We start from the raw sequence: 17596 nt of genomic DNA, 5'->3' as shown, positions 1-17596 counted from the left end.
TCCCCTGACTGACACTGCCTCCTCTGATAGCCGTGCAGCTGTTCAGAGGAGGCTCGTCCTTTGTTGCAGCAGTCTGCTCCACTCTGGAGGCATGTATTGGCGATGTGGTGATGTCAAGCTGAAAACAGGAGACTGAGCTCAACTTGTGACTGAACCTGCAGCCATGAGGAGCACGCAGTTGCAGATCTACGTGACACAGACAGTCACAACAGGGTAAGAGCTGTGTTTTTTTTTTATTTATATTTTTTCATTTTGTTTGTGACATGGGCGAGGGGTTTGTGACATTTGGAGTGGGAGGGAATGTGGGGTAAGGTGGCTGGACTGGAGTGGCCCGGGGAGAGAGGGGGCTGCAGTGGCACATGAGGGTCTGTTGTTGTGACACATGAGGATCTGCTGGAGTGACATATGGGGGCCTGGAGTGACACAAGGGGCTGCTGAAGTGACACATGGTCTGAAGTGATATGAGAGGCTGCTGAAGTGACAAATGAGGGGGACTGGAGTGACACATGGAGGGGCTGGAGTGACACTACGGGGGCTTGGATTGTATTATGTGAATCTGTTTTTTTTTTTCAATGTATTTTTTGTGGCTGTGGCTTTTTCAGTATATTTTATGAGGGTGTGGCATTTCTCGTGTATTATTTGTGTATGTTGCTTTTTCAGTGTATTTTATGTAGATCTGGTTTGTTTCATTGTATTATGTGGAACTGTTTTTTCAATGTTTTTTATATTGGTCTGGCTTTTTCTTTCCCTTTAATGCTTGTACAAAGATCATACCAGTTAGGCCATGCCCCTTTTTGCATGTGCGCCTTTGGCTTGCGCATGATCTCGGCTCTTTGACATACCTACAGATATTTTTGGGCTCCCTGCCTCTGACTGGTTGGCCACCCCTGCACTAGAGAATACAGTACAATGGAACAGTAAGCTGTGACAGGTGGGCCAATCACATACTGTAGAGTATTGCATAGAAAGAACTGTAGTAGTGATGTCTGGGTAGCGAAACTGACTGTGGGTTTTATGCTGCACACTTGCGGCACTGTCATCACTGTCCCAGCTGTGGCGCTCATACACTGTACTGTACTGATTTCATGACTTACTGGAGTATCAAAGTACTGCGCATGCCCAGTGGATCTGGTCGAGAGACACACACAGTGCATCCCTGACTTAGATACAGTACTATAGTGAAGATGGGTCTCTGGATTACAAACTGACTGTGCGTTTTAAGCTGCACACTTGCGGCACTGTCGGGACATCGACGTTGCAGTGGCTGCCAGCTCCCGGGGTTGCACATATGATCTCCGGCGCATGCCCAGTGGAGCCGTTCCATACACCATGTAGCACCCTGCTAGTCGCGCAATGCCTTGGCATATGGAGTCTTTTAGTACTGCGCATGCCTAGTGGAGCCGGTCAGGAGTCACACACAGTGCATGCCAGACTTCGATACTATAGTGATTTCATACACTGTACTGTACTGATTTCATGACTTACTGGAGTATCATAGTACTGCACATGCCCAGTGGAACCGGTCGAGAGACACACACAGTTCATCCCTGACAGATACAGTACTATAGAGAAGAGGGGTCTCTGGATTACAAACTGACTGTACGTTTTAAGCCGCACACTTACGGCACATCGGCACTGTGGTGGGTCCTAGCTACGGGAGTTGCACATGTGATCTCGGGCGCATGCCCAGTGGAGCCGGTTGGGAGTTGGACACAGTACATCAGCTCTAGGCTGATGCGCTGTGTGTTCAAGAAAGTGGTGTGTGGCACTGCATACACCATGTAGCGCCCTGCTAGTCATGCTATGCTGTGGCGTATGGAGTCTCATAGTACTTCATATGCCCAGTGGAGCCGGTCGGGAGTCACACACAGTGCATGCCAGACTTAGATACTATAGTGATTTCATGACTTAGAAACAAGCCAACAGTGTGGCTTCAAACACACAGTTTGTAATCCAGAGACGGAACACATGCATAATTTGTTTTTCAAAAGTGCACTCAGGACTTGCACATCGGCAGCACAGACGGTGTAATGGTTAGCATTACTGCCTCACAGCACTGAGGTCATGGGTTCAATTCCCACCATGGCCCTAACTGTGTGGAGTTTGTATATTCTCCCTGTGCTTGCGTGGGTTTCCTCCGGGTACTCCGGTTTCCTCCCACACTCCAAAAATATACTGGTAGGTTAATTGGCTCCCAGCAAAAAATTAACCCTAGTGCATATGTGTGTGAGCGATTGTTAGGGAATATAGATTGTAAGCTCCACTGGGGCAGGGACTGATGTGAATGGCCAAATATTCACTGTAAAGCGCTGCGGAATATGTGTGCGCTATATAAATAACTGGTAATAAATGGTAATAAATAATCATTTATTACACACTCAATTACAACTCTTGAACGACGACTACTATAGCATACCGAATGACAGCTCCAGTCACCCAATGAGTGGGTGGTAATACAGACATTACATTGTCTTTTTTTTACGCATGTGCTGTGCAGTTTAGGAAAAGCGACATCTGGTGGACAGAAACTAGTACACTCTCTGCTTTTCTAGGGCTTCAGGGCCTCATTCAGAGGCGCTTGCTCTGAATCAGGGCGGGGTTTTTTAAAAAAATTTCGGCCTCCAGGCTGCTCACTAAGCTGTGGGTGACCACCCACAACTTTTGCGGGCGGCCTGGCGATGGTCACAATTATTGGGCTTGCGAGGAGACCCTGTGGTAGGGTCTCAGCTCTCTCAAGCCTGAGTGGACTTCCTGCTCTAATAGAGCAGGAAGTCCACTACTGACATCACAAGTGATGTCAGTAGGGCCGCCCACAAACGCCAGGTGTTCCTAAGGGAATGCCTGCATTTGTGCAGCCACCCCCCCTCCCCGCCTACAAAACGGGGCGAGCTATCAATCAACATCGACAGCCGTCCCGTCTTGTAACGAGACCCGTTGCGACGGAACTGCCGTCGCAGTACGGGTCTCGCGCATGCGCACGTCGGAGGCGGTGCATGCGCTGTCGGGGACCATCGACCACTTGCGAGCGCTGTGCGCTCCTGAGCGGGTCTGAATCAGGCCCTTAGTACGTTATGATGCGATTTCATACGCCACAGCATAGCATGACTCGCATGGCGCATCTGTAGTAATACTTTGCGAATGCCAGGTGACGGGCCTCTTCGGGAAATCCCACAGCCCACCAGCCAATCAGAGGCTGCTTTACATATGTAAAGCGGCCACTCATTGGCTGGTTACACGTGGGTCCCAGCCAATGAGCGGCCATTATATACAGTAAAGCGCTTCAACACATACAGGATTGATCAAATACACCATCAACCAACTCAATCCTGTCAAAACTGGATGCTTGGTAAATTCCCAAATTTTTTGTGAAAAAAACGCAGTTTTTGATTGATCCTATCCGTGTTTAAAAACGGGACATATTGGGCCAAAAACGAATCTTCGTAAATTTACCCCACAGACTTTGGGCCTGATTCACCATGGATCGCAATTGCATACGCAGATTGGCCGATCGCACTGCGATTACAGACGCAATGTTGACACCATCGCAGAGTGACAGGCCGTGAGCGTTTGGGAGTGGTGACGGGGGAGTGGTTGCAGAACGCCGTTGCATGGGTGTGCATAAATTAGACACTGCGATTGTCTACACAGCTTGAGTACTCACTGCGTGCGACGAGACTTGTACATTCTGACAAATGGTCAGATCTGCTGTAATTAAGTGTGAGGAGCCGATGTGCTCCGATGTTACCGATGTATACACATGACTGCGAGGTATTATGAATGTGGTGGTGGGTGTCTCTATGCTGGCTGAGCTGTGGCAGATATTAGCATATTTTCGCAGCTTCATTGCGTGCGATTACGCAGCTGCGATCCATGCAGAATCAGGCACTTTGTTAAATTCTTTCTATGTTGTGTGATCCAGGATAGCGTCATTCATTTTTCTTATTTTTTTTTTCAGTTTTATACTGCTCTAGGGGACACAATGCAGATATTTGCACAATTGGTCAATGTTTGTTTTTTTAACTGTGCATGCGTCTAATGGTGCATACACATGGTCAGATTTGTCCGATGAACGATTTTACCAACAATTTGAACGATTTTTGCCTGTATTAAAATGAATGTAATCGTCCAAATCTGACTGCAAACACATCAGATATCGTTATCTGACAAGTGGTTCACCGTTGCAGGCTCACATGTCAGATTTTCTTTCAGATATGAACGATTGAACAATTTTTAAAATCATTATCGGTCAGATATGACAAAATCTGACCGTGTGAGTCAAACAGCATATGCATCTCACGATTGAGATGTGTGGTCTTACAAATGTATTGGGCATTCCTATTGGGTGACAGGGAGGTGGTTATGTAGGCGAATGGACATGTACTGCCTTAAGGGCATGTTATGGTAGTGTCACAGGCGTGTCGCTAATCGTTTACATTGGAGGCCATACTCTGACAGAGTGGTGGTACTGGGGTCGTTGACACCAGATGCAGCCAACAGATTCCCTGCATGGTCTCGTGGGTAATGGGGCGTGGGTAATGGGCCACCCCCCCCACCCCTCCCCCCCCCTTCGTTTCAGCGCTCTGGGGGCACCAGCACTCCCGGAGATGCCGGGCTGCCCCCAGAGGCTATCCCTGCAATGCCAACTCCTCCACAGTGACCGGAGCTGGGCACTGCACAATAAATAACAGTGCAGTACCCAGCTCCCGGTCACTGAGGAGGAACAGGCATTTTGGTGTCACCCCACAGAGGGTGACACTTGATGTGGTCCGCACCCCTCTAGTGACGCCACTACTCTGATGGAGGAGAGTCTACCAAAGAAGAAGGATAAAAGATTCTTCCACTTGTGACAAAGAAGGATTGCATTAAGACCATTGTCTCCACACAAGGACAGACTATAAAGGATTGCTAAGTGTGAATACTGTGACCATAAGTGTTTGTTACTTTTGAATGTACTCACCTGGGTGTACTATTGTTCTCCTCATGTGCGTGACTACCATAGGTGCACGAGGTGCGGCAGCTCTGGGGCCCAGAGCTAAGGGGGGCCCATCTTCCTTGTCAAAGTTACATGTGTTATATAAATTTTTCACCTTTCGGTGGTACATACAGTAGAAGCCCGTACAAACTTTTGCTTTTGGCCCTTCAAATACCTAGTTACGTCCACAACTCTTCTATTAATGTTACTGTAGATATGTGATATTGGAGTATATGTATATTACATGCCAAAGGGTTTTGCCTTAATGTGCAACACCAATTTCTTGTTTCTAGGACAGACCAGATTAACAAATGTAAAGATCTCAACAATTATCCATTGTGGATAGCTTCCTTTTGCAATGAAGTAAAAAAACTGTATAGCACAGACGTTCCCAAACGCGGTCCTCATGGCACCCCGACAGTTCAGGTGTTAGAGATATCCATGGTTGAGCACAGGTGGTTAAATCAAATTGACAGATGTATTAATTAAGTCACCTGTGGTCAAGCATAGACATCTTCAAAATCTGGACTGTTAGGGCGCCTTGAGTACTGAGGGCCTGATTCAGACCCGGATGCTAAGTTGCGCTCGCTCGCTCTGACCGATGGTCGCCCATCTGCGCATGCGTATAAGTCATAGTGCGCTTGCGAAAACTAGTACGAGCGATCGGATTTGCTTGCTCGCCCTGAAAAGACTGCCCAGTGGAATGAGTGACAGCGCCGTTTGTGGGTGGTAACGGGAAGGTGCTTGTGAACGGGGGAGTGGTGCTGCGAACGCAGGCGTTTCTGACCATCAGAACGGAGTTTAATGGGTGTGCATAATTAGCAAAGTAGCGTCATTGAACACGTCACTTGGTTGTTTTTTACCCTGAACTGCTCGCAGTGCTTGCGGTTGGGTAAGGTCTACCTCAAGCGCTGCAAGCAGCTCCGATGGCTCTCGATGTTACCGATTAATCCTTCAAATACCGGAGATGACGTGTGTTGCGAGTGGCAAGGGGGCACCTTTATACACTAGCGAGCACTTATTGCCGGGGCTCGCTAAGACATAGAGGGCATCCTTACGAGACGCAGTGCGAGTGCTTAATTTAAATATCCGGCCCCTTTTTGCCAGCGAGCGGCCGCAATTTGCGAGCGGGTCTGAATCAGGCCCTGTGTTTGGGAACTTCTGGTCTACAGTAGCATACAGTAAGAATTGTGACTGTATATATATATATAAAATGCTGTATACTAGGAGAAGAACCTTGTGATATATACTTCCTCACGTCTTCCTATACGTCTTTTTAATCATTTTTAATTTACAAAACAAAGGCAAAAACAAACACGAATGCTATAGTCAGAAAAGAAAAATCTGCAAAAAGGGACAGGATGCCCACTAGAATCTTATAAAAGACAAAAGTGTTAAGACCTGTACAAATGGGACTGTACAATTTACATATACAAGTATATACAAAATCTCCTTTCTTTATCCAGAGTTGCAATGAGTTCAGTTACTAATTTGTCAGTAGCAGATTCTTTGTTTGTCTTAATTAAAATAATCTAAAAGGGCAAAAAAACTATTATTTTTTTTTTTTCTTGGAATGTTGTTTTTTTTTTTTTTATAAAAGTTATGTGTAAAGTCCACTTAAAAGTGCAAACGTTGAGAGTTCCATTGGCTGCCTCCGCGATTCGTTGGATGTGATGAGGCCTCTTCTCTCCTTTTCTTCATATTACGGGGATATGGATCTCTACACAAGGCGACCTACTGCAAGAAGACACAATAACACATCTGTATTATTTTCTTTGTTGAGCTTCAAACAAGGACAAAATTATAGTTTTTATAGTTTTAGCTGTATTATTATTATTATTATTATTATCATCATTTATATGGCGCCACAACTGTTCCGCAGCGCCTTACAAAGTACATGGACAAAAAGTAACCATTGACTTACAATACAATTCAATACAATACAGGATATGGATAAACATTGCTATATTAGCGAACTTAACGCCCGCATAAGCAGCCAAGTGTTAGTTGCCCTAGTAGGGAGCAAGAGATAAATTAAATTACAGTAGGGAGAAGCACAAGAGGGTAGAGGGCCCTGCTCGAAAGAGCTTACATTCTTTAAGGGATGGGAAGACAAACAGGAGTGACAGAATGGGGTAGGTGGGGAGAAAGGAAGATGTAGCAGCAAGTTAGGATGAGAGCTGGAAGGCTTTAATGAAATAGTAGGTCTTAAGAGCTCGTTTGAAAGATTGTAGAGAGGTGCAGAGTCTGATAGGGAGAGGGAGGGAGTTCCAAAGGTGAGGAGCAGCACGGGCAAAATCTTGGAGGCAGGAGTGGGAGGAAGTAATCAATTGGCATGAAAGGCGGCGTGTATTAAGTGAACAAAGAGGGCGGACAGAAGAGTGAAGGGAGATGAGATCAGAGATGTAAATGGGAGAGGAATGGGTGAGGGCATTCTAAGTGAGTGTGAGAGCCTTAAATTAGGTTCTGAAAGGGAATGGGAGCCAGTGGAGGGCTTGCAAAAGATGGGAGACAGATGTAGAGCGTTTGGAGAGGAAGATGAGCCAAGCAGCAGCATTGAGCACAGACTGGAGAGGAGAGAGATGGGATTTGGGGAGGCCAGATAGGAGAAGGTTACAGTAGTCCAATCTGGACATGACCAGTGAATGTACAAGGGTTTTGGTAGCATCTTGGGTGAGAAAGGGTCTGATCTTGGAAATATTCTTGAGATGGAAACGACAGGACTGTGAGAGGTTCTGAATGTGTGGTTTGAAGGAGAGGGAAGAGTCCAGGATGACTCCAAGACAACGCACTTTGGGACTAGATGAGATAGTAATGCCATCTATTAATAAAGAAATAGTGGGACATGATGTTATGTGGGAGGGTGGGAAGACTATCAGCTCAGTCTTAGACATATTAAGTTTGAGAAATCGCTGGGACATCCAGGAAGAGATAGCAGAGAGACAGTTAGAGATACGAGTCAGTAGAGAGGGGGAAAGATCAGGTGAGGCAAGGTAGATCTGAGTATCATCAGCATAGAGTTGATAATGGAGGTCAAAAGAGCTGATGAGTTTACCTAGAGAAGACGTATAGAGAGAGAATAGGAGAGGTCCAAGAACAGAACCTTAGGGAACACCTACTGTAAGAGGCTGTGGGGGGGGGGGAGTCACCACGAGAGGAAACAGAGAACGAATGGTCAGAGAGGTAGGAGGACAGCCAGGAGAGAGCAGTGTTACGTAGACCAAGGGAGTGAAGGATATGCAGCAGTAGAGGGTGGTCCACAGTGTCAAAAGTAGCAGAGAGGTCAAGGAGAATGAGCAGGGAGTAGTGGCCCTTGGATTTGGCAGCAAGGAGGTCGTTGCTGACTTTTGTGAGGGCAGTTTCAGTAGAGTGGAGAGAACAGAAGCTAAACTGAAAAGGGTCAAGGAGGGAAAGAAATGTGGTAAGGCAGTTGTAAACAATACGCTCAAGGAGTTTGGAGGCAAAAGGGAGGAGATTGGTCAGTAGTTAGAGAGAATGTTAGGATCAAGGTTAGGTTTTTTAAAAATGGGGGAGACACGGGCATGCTTGAATGCAGAAGGAACAGTGCCAGAAGAGAGGGAGAGATTAAGGAGGTGGGCAAGATGGGATCAGGCAGAAGGAGAGAGGTAGGGGAGGAGGTGGGAGGGGATAGGGTCGAGGGGAGAGGTGGAAGGGGGGGAGGAGGACTGGATAATGGCCTTAACGTCCTCTCCAGTCACAGGGGAGAAGGATGTCAGTCGGTAAAATGGATGGGGAGGGGTGATTCGGGAAAGGAGGAGGTGGAGAGCTGGGGGACTGGTTGGATATGATGTCCTGACGTATGGAATCAATTTTAGATGTGAAATAGGTAGCAAAGTCAGTGGCAGAGAGCAAGGAGGGGAGACGAGGAGGGGGTGGGCAGAGGAGGGAGTTGAAGGTGGAAAAGAGACACTGGGGATTTGAGGACAGGGAGGAGATGAGATTCTTGAAATATGACTGTTTTGAGAGGGAAAGGGCAGCACTGTAGGATGACAGCATGAATTTGAAATGGAGAAAATCTGCCTGAGAGCGTGATCTTCTCCACTGCTCGGCGGTCCGTGAACATTTTTGCAGGTATCTGGTGCATTTGGAATGGTGTGGATTTGCGAGGGTGAGTAGTGATCGCTGGAGCAACAGAGTCAAGAGCAGAGGTAAGGGAGGCATTGTATAGGGAAGCAGCTTGTTCAGCGCAGGAGAAAGAGAGGATAGGGGAGAGAAGTGAGTCAAGTAGGGAAGAAAAGAAAGCAGTGTCGATAGCTTCAATGTTACGCTTAGTGATGGTGGCTTTCGGAGGTAGTGGAGGGGAAGGAGAGAGGTATAGGTTAAAAGAGAGGAGGTGATGGTCAGAGAGGGGGAATGGGGAATTGGAGTAGGCAGAAATATCAAAACAGTGAGTGAATACCAGAACAAGCAAATGCCCACTCGCATGGGAGGGTGAGGAGGTCCATTGGGAGAGTCCAAATGAGGAAGTGAGGGTGAGTAGTTTGGAGGCAGCAGATTCTGTGGGGATATCAATAGGAATATTGAAGTCACCGAGGAAAATAGAGGGAAGGTCTGAGGAGAGAAAGTGAGTGAGCCAGGAAGCAAAGTTGTCAAGGAACTTGGAGGGAGGGTCAGGGGGATGGTAGATGACAGCTACTCTGAGGTGTACTGGTTGGAAGAGGCGTATAGCATGAACTTCAAATGTGGAGAATGTAAGGGATGGTTCTTATGGTATATGTTGGTATGAGTAACCAGGGGATAGAAGGACCCCAACATCACCGCCATGGCGACCCCCAGGCCTGGGGGTGTGGGAGAAGGTGAGGCCCCCATAAGAGAGAGCTGCAGGAGAAGTGGTGTCAGAGAGTAAAATCCAGGTTTCAGTAATGGCAAGGAGATTCAGGGAGTTGGAGATGAAAAGGTCATGGGTGGGGGCCAGTTTGTTACAGACTGATCTGGCATTCCAGAGGGCACAGGATAGAGTGACAGAGTTGATAGGAGAGATGTGAATGAGATTATCAGGGTTGCAATAGCATGGAGATGAGAATACTTTGGGAGACCGAGCTGAATAGAGTGTAGGGATCATGCATGCTCCTGTGCTAGGAGGGGACCCTGTAGGAAGTGGGCAGGGAGGGAAGTTAAGGAGACGTGAATGAAAGTGGGGCAAAGTGACAGGGAGATAAGTAAATGAGGAAAGATTACCAGTGGGGTAGTAGGCTCCTTGGGGGGTATAAGAGAAAGAAAATGGAGTAATGGGAGAAGAGGGGGAGGAAGGCAGAGAGAGAAGGGGAGATAGGATTAGGTGGAGGAGACCAGGGGAAAAGGATAGAGGTGGAATTACAGGGCAGAACAAAAGATTAGTTAGAAATAGGGGTGTGCACCGGCCACTTTTTGTGTTTTGGTTTTGGATCTGGATCTTTCTTCGTGTTTTGGATCTGGATTGGTTTTGCCAAAACCACCCTTCCGTGTTTTGTGTTTTGTGTTTTGGAACTGTATTTTTTTGAAAAAAAGCATAAAAACAGCTAAAATCACAGAATTTGTGGGTTTTTCTGCTCCTATGCTATTATTAACCTAAATAACCTTAATTTCCACTCATTTCCAGTCTAGTCTGAACACCTCACAATAGTGTTTTTATGTCCAAAAGGTTGCACCGAGGTAGCTGGATGACTATGCTAAGCGACACGAGTGGGCGGCACAAACACGTGGCCCATCTAGGAGTGTCACTGCAGTGGCAGACAGGATGGCAGTTTGAAAAACTAGGCCCCAAACAGTACATAATGCAAAGAAAAAAAGAGGTGCAAGATGGAATTGTCCTTGGGCCCTCCCACTCACCCTTATGTTGTATAAACAGGACATGCACACTTTAACAAACCAATCATTTCAGCGCCAGGGTCTGCCACACGACTGTGGCTGAAATGATTGGTTCATTTGGGCCCCCACAAAACAAGCTGGCAATTAATCTGTCCCTGCACAAACTGGCTCTACGGAGGCAAGATGTCGTCCTCATTTTCCTCATCCACCGATTCCTCACCCTCTTCAGTGTTGTGTACATCCTCATCCTCACAGAGTATTAATTCATCCCCGCTGGAATCCACCACCACAGGTCCCTCTGTACGTTCTGGAGGCTGGTCTCCCTAGAAGAGTTGATAATTCATTTTTATGAATATCATCTTCTCCATATTTTGTGGAAGCAACCTCCTACGCCTTTCGCTGACAAGGTTCCTGGCTGCACTAAACACTCTTTCGGAGTACACACTGGAGGGGGGGCAACTCAGGTAAAATAGAGCCAGTTTGTACAGGGGCCTCCAAATTGCCTCTTTTTCCTGCCAGTACAGGTACGGACATGTCTACTTGGATGCTGTCACCAATGTAATCCTCCACCATTCTGTCAATGGTGACAGTATCATATGCAGTGACAGTAGACTTGTCAGAAATTGTTGGCACGTCCTTCAGTCCGGACCAGATGTCCAAACCGGCCCTTGACTTATGACACAGGTGCACGCTTGGCGCTGCTGCTTTGAGGATGCAGGTGCGGCTACTGCGCATACATTTCACACACAAACACAGAAAAAAGATTATTTTATTTTGGTTGGAGCGCACTTTGGGGGTTACAGCACCCTTTAACAGACAGACGCACGCTTGGCGCTGCTGTGTTGATGCACGTGCGGCTACTGCGCATACATTTTGCACACAAACACAGAAATAAAAGAATTGTTTATTTTTTGTGGAGTGCACTTTGGGAGTTACACCACCCTTTAACAGACTTATGGGACACAGGCGCACGCTTGGCGCTGCTCCTTAGTTGATGCACGTACAGTGCACACAATTCACAAACACAGAAGAAAATGTTTTATTTTTGTTTGGAGTGCACTTTGGGGGTTACACCACCCTTTAACAGACAGACGCACGCTTGTCGCTGCTGCTTTGAGGATGCAGGTGCGGCTACAGCCCACGCAATTCACAAAGACAGAAAAAAAAAAGAATTTTAAAACGTTTTTGGAGTGCACTTTGGGGGTTACAGCACCCTTTAACGGTCAAGCCATCCAGCCCTTTACTTATGACACAGGCGCACGCTTGGCACTGCGCCTTTGTTGATGCACGTGCAGCCACAGTGCACACAATTCACAAACACAGAAAATAATTCCTCCACCATTCTGTCAGTGGTGACAGTATCATATGCAGTGACAGTAGACATGTCAGAAATTGACATTGTTGGCACGTCCTTCAGTCCGGACCAGATGTCCAAACCGGCCCTTGACTTATGACACAGGCGCACGCTTGGCGCTGCTGCGATGTTGTTGCATGTGCGGCTACTGCGCATACATTTCGCACACAAACAGAAAAAAAAGAATTGTTTATTTTTTGTGGAGTGCACTTTGGGGGTTACACCACCCTTTAACAGACTTATGGGACACAGGCGCACGCTTGGCGCTGCTCCTTTGTTGATGCACGTGCAGCCACAGTGCACACAATTCACAAACAGAAAATAATTTTTTATTTTGTTTGGAGTGCACTTTGGGGGTTACAGCACCCTTTAACGGACAAGCCAGCCGACCCTTTACTTATGGGACACAGGCGCACGCTTGGCGCTGCTCCTTTGTTGATGAACGTGCAGCCACAGTGCACACAATTCATAAACACAGAAAATAATTTTTTATTTTGTTTGGAGTGCACTTTGGGGGTTACATCACCCTTTAACGGTCAAGCCCTTTACTTATGGGACACAGGCGCATGCTTGGCGTTACTTTGTTGATGCACGTGCGGCTACTGCGCACACAATTCACAAAGACAGAAAAAAAAAAATTTTTTTTTTGGAGTGCACTTTGCACCAACTAGTAGATCTGGAAAACATGCACTGCTATAGACCATCAATAGGGTTAAGTATTAGTACTGTATAATAATACACTATCCAGTGCATAAGGAGATCAATACTGTATGTACATAAATGTCCAGAGCAGTGCTAGGTTCTTCTACTACTCCCCAGTAGCGTAACTAGGGTCTTTGGCAACCCAGGGCAAGAGGAAACATGGCACCCCCGCCCCCCCAACTGTGTGCGGCAAAAAATGGGCATGGCCATATATCACAAGGGGCATGGCCACAGAAAAATGGGGGGGTGACAACATGAAATGCCACTGTTTCTCGTCACTCTGGGAACATTGCTCTCCGTTCCATATGCACCTTAATGCCCCCATGAGTAGTGCCCCTTATGCAATGTCCCCAGTAGCAGTGCCCTTTATGCAGTGCTGCCACTAGTAGTGCCCATTATACAGTGCCCCCAGTAATGCAGTTTTCATCCAAATCCATCCAGTGGAAGGCCCAAAAGAGGCTCCCCGTTTCAAAATTTTATCCAGCGTCCTCGGGTCAAAGTTCTGCCCAGCGTACACCAACGCACCAACGGGAGGTTAGACCGGGACTTCAACTCCCAGTAGGTCTTCTGTGATCCAATGTTACCACTCTGTGAAGTTTTCGTCCAAATACAGCCAGTGGAAGGCTCAGAATAGGCTCCCTGGGTCAAAGCTCTGCCCAGCGTACGCCAACAGGAGGTCCGACCGGGACCCTAACCCCCCTAAAACCTGGCCAGGATCCAAGTAGACCACTGCGCGTTGGTGTCATCCCAATTGGTGTAGGGGTGTCTGAATATATTTACGTACGTACATATATATTTACGTACACACATTATATATATATATATATATATATTATATATATATATATATATATATATATATACACATATATACTTATTTACATTTTTGGCTACTTTGTATCTATAATATATCTTCCTAGCACAGAACAAGCTTATTTAATAAGGCAATGGAAAGACACACAGGCCTATGTATCAAGCTGGTGTACCTATGTACTAAAAGCGCAATGCAGGAGATTTCACAGAAATCTTTGGCAAAGTGCTAATTAGAGCTGCAGATCGCAGTCCCCATTATTATCAATGGGAACTACGATCTGACCCCTATATACTAATCTCCAAAAAGCGAAGCTTTCCAGAGTTTAGCTCCTGTAGTTTATACCATCTTCAGATGGTGTAAACTACAGTAAGCCTATGGGGTCTCCAGGGCAGAAGTGAGATCTTTCGAGCTCTCTCCCACAGCCCCCATGCCATACTTGCCTACCCTCCCGATTTGGTAGGGAGCCTCCCCGAAAATCGGGTACCGCTCCCGACCTCCCGGGAAGGCAGCCAATCCTCTCGGCTGCCGCCCACCCCTCCTGTCCCCCGCAATAAACCCCTGCAACCCCCACAGCAGGGGGGCGGTGACGCGATTCGTGTCATTTTGGCCCTGGCCCCTGCTTCACAATGCCTATATTATCGGCATTGTGTAGTGGGGGCAGGGCCAAACTGATGTGATCATTTGGCCCCGCCCCACCACGCCCACAAGTGCCTGTCACCCACCTGGCCACTCCCCCTTGTCCCGGCCACGCCCCCCGTCCTGTCGATCTGGCTGCTCCCTCCCGGAAGGAGCAGTCAGAAAGTCGGCAGGTATGCCCCAGGCCAGTTCCAGAAGTTGATGCTCTGCGCATGCGCAATGTCAGCTCCCCCCGGGGAAGTCTTTGGTGAAAGACTTCCTCTACTGTGAATGCCGGGGATGTAACTCACGGGGAGAGCGGTTACCGCAGCCGCTGTCCCTGCGAGTTCCCCGTAATACATAGCCAGGATATTTGTATTAAAAATTTAAATATCCCCGGCAAGTTAGGTACATAATAATCGTGGCAGTACCAAATACCAGTCCTTACTGTTAGAAGCAACCACAGGTTTAATAACTAGAAATGTCCTCAGCACTTACTCCAGCACACTAACTTGCCATTTTCATGAGACATTTTCAGGTTTTTTTTAATTGCCCGTCAGAGGCATCACCGGGTCTGGTCACACCTGGTAGGCACCTTATATTCCCCCGAGCGCGGCGGAGCTGTGTATGTGGGAGAAGGGGGTGTGGCCTAACATAAAGAGGATATGGCCTCACTGGAAATTCCGATCGCATTACTCCGGGGGCGTGGCCACAAACCCCCGGAGCTGCTGGGCTGCCCCCCGGAGACTAGTGCCTGCACTGTCGGCTCCTCCTCTGTGACGGGCCGAGTGCTGCAGAAGAATGTCACCACGCTGCAGCACCCAGCCCCTGTCACTGAGGAGGAGCCGGCCATTGTTGCCCCTGTTAATACTTACTTGTGACTATTATGCAAATATTCTAATCATTGTACTATATTTTTGAGGACCTTAAGACATTCTAACACTCTTCGCAATTCATCAACTGCTCTATACACTTATTGTATCTCCCTGTATGAATCCATTGCATAGCTTGTTGCCAACTAACATTTACAGTACTTGACATTTGTCACTGAACAGTCCATTTAATTTTTCTATCAGTAAACAGTACTGACCTGACCAGCATAGCAAGATCAATCAACCTTGTTATTAATGGCATCCAATAACTGCTTTGCTTTCTTTTACATATTACATGGGCTATGCATGAGGAAACAGGAATATTGCTTACACCAATTATGTAATTACCAGGCAAAGAGAGGAAGAGAAATATCAAGCTCACAAAAAAAAATTAAAATAAAATATTTAATTGCCATTTTCTGTGAACATCTATCCAAACGAAAGTAAACCCTGAGGTACAGTAGTATCTGAATTTTTAAATTAAATTAAACGTAAAGTTGTCAGAGCATCTGAACCATAATATAAACCTCATGAAATATTGCTTATTAGAGATGTGCGGCTCGGTTTTACAGTTCCACCAGGGAGTGGTGCAGATTTTCTGAGGAGATCTGGACAGATCAGAGGTGCGGTTCTGATATTCTGAGAAGATCCAGACAGATCAGAGGTGCGGTTCTGATTTTCTGAGGAGATCCGGACAGATCAGAGGTGCGGTTCTGATATTCTGAGGAGATCCGGACAGATCAGAGGTGCGGTTCTGATTTTCTGAGGAGATCTGGACAGATCAGAGGTGCGATTCTGATATTCTGAGGAGATTCGGACAGATCAGAGGTGCGGTTCTGATCTTCCCGTGGTTCGGAATTTGGATTTTAAATGTGAATTTCGGGTTTTGGATTGCAAAAATTACATGATTTTAGCTTTTTTAAAAAACTTTTATCTTTTTTTTTTTTTTTTAAACCCCAGATCCAAAACCAAAACACAAGGATGAATCCAGATGCAAAACCAAACTCGGGGGTTAACGCACATCTCTATTGCTTACATTAAAGTAGGGTTTACCAGGCAGCCATTGCCCACAATAGGTCTCCAAACGATTCATACAGTATATCGCACTCCTGACAAGACATAATGCTGCCTAGTGGAGACAGTACTAGTAATGGCCATTCACATATGATACTTAGCAGTGTAGCCTACAGCTACAGCCACTCAAGTATTAAGCTGGTGCTCTGGAAATGTGATCATACTCAGGGGCGGGGAGAGGAGGGAGCTCGTGTGTATTCCCTGTCTGGGGCCCCCTCCTCTGTAGCGGCCGTTTTCCAGGTATTTTGTGTAGCGCTATTCCGTGGGACTTTGGAGAGGTAGGTACAAAAAGGTTTGGGTGTGCGGTGTGGACCCGGCTGGACACAGGATCCCATGTGCACCACACATTGCACCATTTATACATATGTCCCTGATCATATTACATGGTGCTGTTGCTTACATGTCATAATTCAGGGGTTAATAGATGGTTTAGCCACATACATCACATAAGTAAAGTGGTTACCAGCGAGAGACCAGGGCACGTGTTGTATATTGGTAGCTTCAGATCAAGTACACAAGCACCACAATGCCTTAGTATCACAGTAATGATGTGGTATTCTCTTATGTTTCTACATGACTCATTGTACTCATTACTTACTGAAAGGGTTAGAGCCCGGTCTCCTTCCAGGAGGAAAACTGCCAGCAGTTGTACCTGTAAATAAATAATATTATAATATTAAAAAAAACATGATTATATATATATATATATATATATATATATATAGATATAGATATAGAAAGTAGTGTATATCTGCACTCACATCATCATTGAAGCCAACTATTAAAGAAAAGTGGTGCTTCTCTCAGGTCAAAGACCAGGTAATGCATATAGTCCAATACCACACACAAAAGGAAGTGGAATGAGGGCACTCACTACATGTTGATAAATCAGCTTGTTTAATCAGTCATATAGATCAATTTTCCTGGTTGCTACATAAGCAAAGTATACCGACGTTTCTGTCTACACAGAGACCATTATCAAGGTACAGCAATCCAATGGTAATAGAACAGCATAGGTCCAAACGAGCCATCAAGTACAGGAACCAACACAGCACATCATAGAAGTACACCATGCAGTCTCACCGGGCCCCCGTTATATATCACTCCTACATAGAGGCAATAATCAATTAAGCCAAATGATTGGCCAGCCACTTACCCAAATGCAGAGAGGCAAATAGCAAATAGCACCATATGTCCACGGCGTCGCGGTGGGCGTGATGAACCATCAGGCTGCCATCCGTCCACACCGCGTATTGCCAGTCATCAGGCGCACCACGCTGACGCTCCATCGCTGGGGCGCTCAGCGTGACGCGCATACAGCGTCACTCAGTAGCGCGCCTCTCCGTGTGGGTCGCACACGGCTGTGCGCGCACCAAGGACGCATC

General features: G+C 46.7%; 1 protein-coding gene across 4 annotated transcripts in view; it reads right to left on the bottom strand.

The window, feature by feature from the left end:
- Positions 1-6093: 6093 nt before the first annotated feature.
- Positions 6094-17596, bottom strand: part of SMOC1 (SPARC related modular calcium binding 1) — a 300868-nt gene continuing 289365 nt past the window's right edge. For 2 of the 4 annotated variants that reach the window (XM_088471210.1, XM_088471208.1), the window contains exons 12-13: positions 16810-16863; positions 6103-6709 (exon numbers count right to left, since the gene is read on the bottom strand). In XM_088471210.1, the coding sequence (XP_088327336.1) occupies positions 6693-6709; positions 16810-16863 (71 nt within the window). In that variant the 3' untranslated portion in view covers positions 6103-6692. Of the gene's footprint in view, positions 6710-16809; positions 16864-17596 lie in introns of all 4 variants that reach the window. The other 2 variants (XM_088471206.1, XM_088471207.1) reach the window with 2 other exon arrangements.

This window comes from Taudactylus pleione, unplaced genomic scaffold, assembly GCF_031769625.1.
Source record: "Taudactylus pleione unplaced genomic scaffold, aTauple2 ptg000113l, whole genome shotgun sequence".
Lineage (NCBI taxonomy): Eukaryota > Metazoa > Chordata > Amphibia > Anura > Myobatrachidae > Taudactylus > Taudactylus pleione.
Note: the sequence above shows the minus strand (reverse complement) of the source record. Positions and strands in the feature narration are given on the sequence as shown.